The sequence below is a fragment of the Capra hircus genome, chromosome 8 (assembly GCF_001704415.2).
Source record: "Capra hircus breed San Clemente chromosome 8, ASM170441v1, whole genome shotgun sequence".
NCBI lineage: Eukaryota > Metazoa > Chordata > Mammalia > Artiodactyla > Bovidae > Capra > Capra hircus.
In genome coordinates this window covers 67,545,671-67,555,421 of record NC_030815.1, presented here as the reverse complement: position 1 = coordinate 67,555,421, position 9,751 = coordinate 67,545,671, and the positions used below count along the sequence as shown (strand labels likewise).

The window sequence follows — 9,751 nt, the reverse complement described above, 5'->3', positions numbered from 1 at the left end:
TTTTGCCTTCTTCATGGTCCAACTTTCACATCCATACATGACCACCAGAAAAACCACAGCTCTGATTATACAGACCTTAGTCGGCAAAGTGATATCTCTGCTTTGTAATATGCTATCTAGGCTTGTCACAGCTTTTGTTTCAAGGAACAAGCGTCTTTTAATTTTGTGACTGCAGTTACCATCTGCAGTGATTTTGGAGCCCAAAAAGAGTCTCTCACTGTTTCCATTGTTTCCCCATCTATTTGTCTTGAAGTGATGGGACCAGATGCTATGATCTTAGCTTTTTGAATGCTGAGTCTTAAGCCAGCTTTTTCACTCTCCTCACATTCATCAAAAGGCTTTTTAGTTCCTCTTCACTTTCTTCCATAAGGGTGGTATCATCTGCATATCTGAGGTTATTGATATTTCTCCTGGCAATCTTGATTCCAGCTTGTGCTTCACCCAGCCTGGCATTTCGCATGATGTCCTCTGCATATAAGTTAAATAAACAGGGTAACAATATACAGCCTTGACATACTCCTTTCCCAATTTGGAAGCAGTCCATTGTTTCAAGTTCGGTTCAAATTGTGGCTTCTTGACCTCCATACAGATTTCTTAGGAGGCAGGTCAGGTAGTCTGGTATGCCCATCTCTTGAAGAATTTTCCAGTTTGTTGTGATCCACACAGTCAAAGGCTTTAATATAGTCAATGAAGCAGCTGTAAATATTTTTCTGGAATTCTTTTGCTTTTTCTGTGATCCGATGGATATTGGCAATTTAATCTCTGGTTCCTCTGCCTTTTCTAAATCCAGGTTGTACATCTGGAAGTTCTTGTTTCACATACTGTTGAAGCCTAGCTGGAGGATTTTGAGCATTCCCTTGCTGGCATGTGAAATGAGTGAACTGTGCTGTAGTTTGAACATTCTTTGGCATTGCCCTTCTTTGGGATTGGAATGAAAACCGACATTTTTCAGTCCTTTGGCCACTTCTGATCTTTCCAAATTTGCTGGCATATTGAGTGCAGCACTTTAACAGCATCATCTTTTAGGATTTGAAGTAGCTCAGCTGGAATTTCATCACCTCCACTATCTTTGTTCATAGTGATGTCTTCTAAGGCCCACTTGACTTTGTAGTCCAGGACATCTGACTCTAGGTGAGTGATCAAGTCACTGTGGTTATCCAGGTCATTAAGATCTTTTTTGTATAGTTCTTCTGTGTACTCTTACAGGGCTTCCCTACTGTACTCTTACAGGACTTCTTGGTGACTTGGATGGTAAAGAATACGCCCGCAATGTGGGAGACCCGGGTTCAATCCCTGGCTCAGGAAGATCCCCTGGAGAAGAAAACGGCAAAGGCTACAGTTCATGGGGTCACAAAGAATAGGACACGTCTGAGTGGCTCACACTTTTCTGTGTATTCTTGCCACCTCTTCTTAATGTCTTCTGCTTCTGTTAGGTCCATACCATTTCTGTCCTTTATTGTGTCCATCTTTGCAGAAATGTTCCCTTTGGTATCTCTAGTTTTCTTGAAGAGTTCTCTAGTCTTTTCTATTCTATTGTTTTCCTCTATTTCTTTGCATTTTTCACTTTGGTAGGATTTCTTATCTCTCCTTGCTATTTTTTAGAGCTCTGCATTCAGATGGATATATCTTTCCTTTTCTCCTTTACCTTTCACTTCTCTTCTCAGCTGTTTGTAAGGTCTCAGATAACCACTTTGCCTTTTGCATTTCTTTTTCTTGGGGATGGTTTTGATCAGTGCCTCCTATATAATATTGCAAAGCTCTTTCATAGCTCTTTAGGCACTCTGTCTATCAGATCTAATCCCTTGAATCTATTTGTCACTTCCACTATATAATCATAAGGGATATGATTTAGGTCATACCTGAATGGCCTAGTGGCTTTCTCTACTTTCTTCAATTTTAGTCTGAATTTTGCCATAAAGAGTTCATGGTCTATGCCACAATCAGCTCCCAGGTTTGTTTATTCTGCCTGTATAGAGCTTCTCCATCTTTGGCTGCAAATATAATCAACCTGATTTCAGTTTTGACCACCTGGTGATGGCAGGTGATTATTATATGTGCTATTATAGTTATATTTATCTCTAATAGAACATATAAACAAAGTATATTCATTTTCATTGCTGCATGATATTCCATATCTGACTATCCCTTATTTATCAGTTTTACTCCTAATAGCTCTTTATGTTTTTCAACTTTGGGTTTATTATCAATATGTGCTATATACATTCTTGTCCCTGCCTCCAGGTAAATATGTCTATGCATATATGTTGAATATATACTTGTAGTGGGATTCCTCAGTGGCTCAGCAGTACAGAATCCATGTGCAATGCGGGAGATGTTGGTTTGATCCCTAGGTTGAGAAGATCCCCTGGAGGAGGGCATGGCAACCCACTCTAGTATTCTTAACCTGGAGAATTCCATGGACAGAGGAGTCTGGTGGGCTAACAGTCTGTAGGTTCGCAAAGAGTTGGACATGACTGAAGCAACTGAGCATGCATGCCTATAGTAGGCTGAAAATAGCTCTCAAAGATATCAAGTCTTAATTCTTGTCATTAGGATTAACGTTCCCAAATACATGTTATTTTATTTGGGTAAAGGTCTTTATGTTAAAGGTCTTGAGATGAGGAAGTCATTCTGAAATCTCTACATAGAACTTGAAAGCAATCAACCACAAGTATCCTTAGAAAGGAAGGGTGAGGGAGGTTGACACAGACAGAAGAGGAAGAGGCAATACGGCCATGTAGGTGGAAATTGGAGTGATGCCGCTGGAAGTCAAGGAATGCCAACAGCACCAGAAACTGACGAAGTCAAGGGACCAGTTATCTCCTAGAGCTTCCAGGGAGAATGTGTCTTGTTGTCCTCTTGATTTTGGCTGTATAATACTGATTTCTGACTTTTTGAAATATGAGAGAATAAATTTATTTTGTATTAACCCACCAAATTTGCCAACAAAGGTCCTTATAGTCAAGGCTATGGTCTTTCCAGTAGTCATGTACAGTTGTGAGAGTTGGACCATAAAGAAGGTAGAGTGCTGAAGAATTGATGATTGTGAATTGTGGTGCTGGAGAAGACTCTTGAGAGTTCCTTGGACTGCAAGGAGATTAAACCAGTCAATTTAAAAGGAAATCAATCTTGAGTATTCAATGGGACAATTGATGCTGAAGCTGAAGGTCCAATACTTTGGCCACCTGATAAAAGCAGCCAACTTATTGGAAAAGATCCTGATGCTGGGAAGGATTGAAGGCAAAAGGAGAAGAGGGTGACAGAGGATGACATGGTTGGATGGTATCACTGATGCAATGGAGATGAACTTGGGCAAACTCTGGGAGATGGTGAGGGACAGGGAATTCCAGCATGGTGCTGCAGTCCATGGGGTGAAGAGTTGGACTTGACTTGGTGACTGAACAATCAAGTTTGTGATAATTTTGTGGTTACAGCAGAACAGGACATAATATAATACCCCAAATAGAATTGTTTAAGCACAGGTATGCCTATTTTCAAAGCTGGCATATTAACACTTAACAGTTTTCTTAAATGGTTGTAGCACTTTACAACATCAGTATAGAGAAATCCCTGTTACTCTATGTCCTGGAAATGGAACAAAGTCCCTAAGATGCAATTAAATTATTCTGTGCAGGCTGCAAAGATTTCAAGCCAAAGGCACCTGCTCAGCATTTCATCTACATCTTTCAGGATGATTACCTATTGTGGGAATGAGAATTCTAGTTGGATTAGTGAGCTTTCTGGTATTAGACTTCTGAGACTAGATAAGCTATCTTGTCTGGAATTTGGAATTGAATAGGCCCAGGAGAGACAGGGCTGGCATCTACAGTGCAAATCCAGTTCACTACTTTAGACAAAGATGGAATTCAAGAATTAGGCTTTATTAATTTAGGAGGTAAGCTATGTTTTCTCAGCACAAAAGGAAAGATAGGATCTCTTAATTACTGGGGCTCAGGTAGCCAGTAGCTTCCTTTTTTGGAGGTACATTGAAATGACTAGATATATATTTAGCAAGGACTACCAGAGGGCCTAGGAATAAAATACCCAGTCAGGGAAAGGCCAGCTTACAAAATTGATGCTATGCATTTTGTTTGTTCAGAAGCCACTCTGTATTTTAGAAGATGCAAGTAACAAGATGGGGAAAGCTCAGGGACAGAATTCCTTCTGAAAAAACAGCATACATTAGCAAGAGGTGACTGTTACAGGTGATTTGGTCAGGATATGCCAGGGAAAGGAAGCAAACATGGGAAAAGGCATTAAAATAGAAGATAATGATGAGTTTGAGATAGAGGTTCCATAGGAGAGCTTTTGGGTGGCAGGGCTTTGGCTTCAGAAACAGCAGAGAAATTGGGCATACATGTAAGGAGGGAGAATAGATCAAGGTAGAAATGAGCCAGAATGAAACTTTCCAAAGAAAAGGATTCAAATTCTAGGTAAGTGGATGCTGCCAAAAAAATAATGATACATCAGGAAGATGGGCAAAGGAGAGAACAAGAATGAGGTTTGCTGGGACTCAGAAGTCCAAGACACTAATAGAACATGGCCACGCAATTCTTGAGCCTCTTTGGGATCTGCAAGGTAGCTTGCCATAGAAGTTATTGAAGTGATAGAATGGTGGCATAAGAAAAGTATAGATTTTAGAAATAGACAGACCTGAGCACAGATCTCAGTTCTATTGTTTACGACCATGTGCAACCATGTGTGACCATGTGCAAGTGAGTCAGCCTTTCTAAGCTTCAGTTCCTCATTTGTAATTCAGGAACAGTGATATCATAGGTTTGTTATTATGATGAAATGAGACAAGGAATGCAGAGAGAGTCTCATGGTGGCTTAATAAATGCTAAAAATCCTCCTCTGCACCACCTCCTTCTCTGCCCAGCTTCCTCCTTGGTCATAATGAAACAAACTCCTGAGACCTGTGAAGGCTATGGCTTGGTGGGCAAGAAAATACCCGCTGTTTGATCTGGAAACACCAGTTTTCAAATCCATACCAGCCAGATTAATTTCAGACCTCATCCCCAAAGGACTGAGAATTCTGGTGTTTTTGTTTTTGTTTTTGTTTTTTTCACATAAGGAAGCATTTGAGGTTTAACATGTAATCATACAAATAAAGTCTGTATAAACACAAATCCACAGTCATAACACAGATAGCAAAAGACAAAGTAAAAACAAAGAAAACTAATTGGCGGCTATATACAGTTGGACACATATTGTGTCTTGTACACTAGAAAGTCTTTTACAAAATAATCATCTTAGATCAACAGAAGACCAATCTTCAATGTCCTCCTGCAAGATGGTTACTTTAGCAATCTCTTCCTGTTTTCTGCAGTGTCCCCTTTAATACGGCTGGTAATTGTTTTGGTGATTGCCACCCCCTCGGGATGCCTTGCCATAAGTGCTCTGTTGGCCACTGTAGTCTGCATATCCCTGTCCATATCCATAGTTCCCATAGTTATACCCAGTATAATCATAGCCGCCATAGCCACTATAGTTTTGATCACCACCATAGGCACTATTGTAATTTCCATATCCTTGATCATAATAGTTATTAAATCCTTGGTTCCAGTTTTGGCCCTGACCTCTGCCTCGACCCCTGGTACCACCTCGCCCACCAGCTGCAGCACCTCTTCCTCCCTTTTGTTGTTGCTGTTGCTGTCTATATACCTCTTTAGGTTGTGCAACTTTGATTTCACACTTCCCAGAACCAATTTGATGGTATCTGCTTTCTAACAATTTCTTTACTGGCTCCTCGTCTGTATATGTAATAAAGCAAAATCCTCTTCTTTCATTTGTTTTTGTATCCATAGGAAGTTCAATATTTTCAATCTCTCCAAAGGCTCCAAAATATTCTTTAATTTGTTCCTCCGAAGTATCTGGGCTCAATCCACCCACGAAAACCTTTTTGGGGGGTTCCTTCCCTTTTAATGCTTTGGCCCTTTTAGGGTCTATCAATTTGCCATCCAGTTTGTGTTCTTTCAGTTCCAAAACCTTTTCAACACTAGCAGCATCCTTGAAAAGCACAAATCCAAATCCTCGTGATCTTCCAGTAACAGGATCTGTTTTAATCGTGCAGTCCACAACTTCCCCAAATCGAGACAAATATTCAGTTAGATCTTTCTTGCTTGTATCCCAGCTCAAGCCTCCAATAAACATTTTACCGTCATCCTGCTGGTTCTTGCTCGCGTTGATCTTGGATCCCTCTGCGAATTCCTCTATGTTGCTGTACTCGTTCATGTCTTCCATAGCGGCGGAGTGGTCGGCCGGAAGGTGCTGGAGCGCAGACCGAGTCGCGGCAGCAGCGGCGGCGGAGCGTTGTATGGAGCTGGATTTAAAATGGCGGCGGAAGAGCTGTGTTATTTTTTTTCTCTTGTGCTAATCAGAATAAATTTATAAATTTTCTGGTAATGAATGAAATCAAAAGATGGAGGGCTATATTGAACCATGCAACAAAGGCAATGAGGACAAGAAAGGCAGGACCTGACACTGGATAAATCAGGAGGAGCTTTAAAAGTCTTCTTTGAAAACACCAAGTAGTGCCTAGAGTGATGTGATGAACATTCACGTAGAATGGTGCAGAACTGAGGACCTCACTGGGTGACCCTGGGACCTCAATTAATGAGGAGAAGACCATGGAGACCAGATGCCTCCAACTGGGAAAGGTTTTTCCAGAAGAAGGGCAATTGCTTTCTTCTTAGTCACATATGCCTTCAACAGGACCTGGTTATTCTACAACTTTTAAGAGATACAGTAAGTCCCTTACATATGAACCTTTAAGCTGTGAACTTTCAAGCATGTGAAAGTGTGTTTGCATGTCCAGTCATGTAAGTTAGTTCACGTGTCTGGCATACATTGTCATGTGTGTGCATCTTCTGTTGTCTTTTGTGTGCTTTGCTGCAAAGTACCGTACAGATTACAGTCATACAGCATCTTTATTTCAAGCCCGGGAGGTCTGGAAGCAAGCATAAAAGCAGCAGCGATGTAGTTGGTATTGCTAAGAAGCACCAGTTGTTATACTGTCCTATTGTACTTTTCAAGGCACTGAACTGTAAGATGAATTCTTTTTTGTGCTTTATCTGTGTGTTCACATTTGTGCTTGTTTTTTATGTATTCACACTTTTGTGTGAAAAGTATTATAAAACTATTACAGTACAGTGTTATACAGTACTATATAGTCAATTGTATTTGCTGAATACCTAGGCTGGGAATGGCAGCCCACTCCAATATTCTTGCCTGGAGAATTCCATGGACAGAGGAAGCTGGCAGACTATAGTTCATGGGGTCGCAAAGCATCAGACTTGACTGAGTGACACAATAGCCTTACTATATTGGACTTAAGAACAAATTGGCCTTACAAATGCATTCTTGGAACAGAACTCATTCATATGTAGAGGACTTACTGCACAGCAAAATATTTCTGAACACCTCAATTTCTATTAACAGTTTTATCCTTCCTGGATAGGCCTTCCTGCCATAGATAGGCATCCATGAGTTTAAGTTCTATACAAAACAAACAGGACCAGTCAACATTATTCTCTATCTCCTGCTGCAACCTGCAGTTTCGTGCTTCTTATCGCCAATGTCTGAGTAAAGAAATAGTCCAGTGACTCATAACTGATTCTGTTTCACCTCCCAGCTGTCAGGCCCATGCCCCACCTGCTGAAAGGACCTCAGAATTCCACCTAAACTCACCAAAGTCCCATGATAGTAGTAGTATAAAGGTCAAAACCGTGAAAAGAGAAATGTTGACTGAAAAATAAAGCAGAAAGTTAATCTGCTTGGCATCTTGTTGCCTCTCTTCTGAGTATAATATGGGAAACTGCTAATTGCTTGATTTACTGCAATAGTCATTCTTCCAACAGCAATAAATAAAGGTAATTAATAGAAGGTAACTCACTGCCAGGAAAGCTAGTAATTACCAGGAAATTGGAGACAAGTTTTCTTCATGATACCTTTATTTTTTTAACTTTTTTATTTTCTATAGGAGTATAGCCACTTGACAGGTTTGTGGTAGTTTCAGATGGACAGCAAATAATCTCAGCCATAAATATATATGTATCCATTCTCTCCCAAATTCCCCTCTCATCTAGGATGCCACATAACATTGAGCTGAGTTCCCAATGCTATACAGGAGGTCATTCCTGATTATCTGTTTTAAATATAGCAGTATGTACAGGTCAATCCCAAATTCCCTAATTATGCCTTCTCCTCATCTTTCCCCCTGGCAACCATAAGTTAATTCTCTAAGTCTGTGAGTCAGTTTCTGTTTTGTTAGTAAGTTGATCTGTATCATTTCTTTTTAGATTCCACATATAAGAGAATACGATATTTTTCCTTCTCTGTCTGACTTACTTCACTCAGAATGACAATCTCTAGGTCTATCCATGTTGCTGCAAATGCTATCATTTCATTTTTTTAATGGCTGAGTAGTATTGCATTGTATATATGTCTTCATGATATCTTTAGACGAGTAAAATAAAATTCACTATCCTCTTTCCTGAGTATCTATCATGTTTGTATTTGCTTGCCTTCAACTGTCTGCAGAAATACTCTTGAGTTCTATCATTTATTTTATTTCCTTCCCTCCATCATGATGACTGCATACTTGTGGAGCAAGAGTAAAGTGAAATGAAAGTTGCTCAGTCATGTCCAGCGCTTTGCAACCCCATAGACTGTATAGTCCATGGGATTCTCTAGGCCAGAACACTGGAGTGGATAGCTTTTCCCTTCTCCAAGGTATCTTCCCAAACTAGGGATCGAACCCAGGTCTCCTGCATTGCAGGCAGACTCTACCAGTTGAAGTATGAGGGAAGCCCCTAAAGCAAGAATAACTGGGGCATATCTATCTATACCTCCTACTACCATGGGAAGCTGAAACAGCTTTAGATCATGTGGTCAACACAGTGTGGTTTATGAATATATCCAGTCTCTTCCATTGGAAGGGATCCACTAAGAGAAATAGACAGGAATATCTTGCTCTGACCACCCAACATGTTTTCACTTATTATTTTCTTTTAATCCAGGGCTCTTTCTTAAACAAGACTTACAAGTAGCATGTTGTAATGGAAATGGAATGGTCTTTGGAGTTGGAGACCTTGGATTATACTTAACAGCTAAGAAATTTTTTTTTTTTTTTACTTTATTTTACTTTACAATACTGTATTGGTTTTGCCATACATTGACATGAATCCGCCACGGGTGTACATGAGTTCCCAATCCTGAACCCAGCTCCCACCTCCCACCCCATATCATCTCTCTGGATCATCCCCGTGCACCAGCCCCTAGCATCCTGTTTCGAACATAGACTGGTGATTCGTTTCTTACATGGTAGTATACATGTTTCCATGCCATTTTCCCAAATCATCCCACCCTCTCCCTCTCCCTCAGAGTCCAAAAGTCCGTTCTATACATCTGTGTCTCTTTTGCTGTCTCACATACAGGGTTATCCTTACCATCTTTCTAAATTCCATATATATGTGTTAGTATACTGCATTGGTGTTTTTCTTTCTGGCTTACTTCACTCTGTATAATCGGCTCCAGTTTCATCCATCTCATTAGAACTGATTCAAAATTTTTAAATATTTTTAAAACATCTTGGACCTTCAGTTTCCTATTCTCTAAAATAAGAACCAATGTATTTTGCATAGCATTTATTTTGGAAATAAATGGAATAGTTGCTGAATAAATATTAGCTTCTCTTTCCTCAGCCTATTATTAGAACTTTCCTTAAAAATTATAGCAATCTTTCTTTGTT

The 9,751-nt window shown here is 40.0% G+C and overlaps 1 protein-coding gene across 1 annotated transcript; it reads right to left on the bottom strand.

Annotated features, from left to right (window-relative positions):
* Window positions 5,066-9,053, bottom strand: LOC108636601 (heterogeneous nuclear ribonucleoprotein D-like). Its single transcript, XM_018052774.1, has 2 exons — window positions 9,045-9,053; window positions 5,066-6,372 (listed from the first exon to the last, which is right to left on the bottom strand). The coding sequence occupies exons 1-2, from the start codon at window positions 9,051-9,053 to the stop codon at window positions 5,338-5,340; spliced, it is 1,044 nt and encodes a 347-aa protein (XP_017908263.1). The 3' UTR covers window positions 5,066-5,337.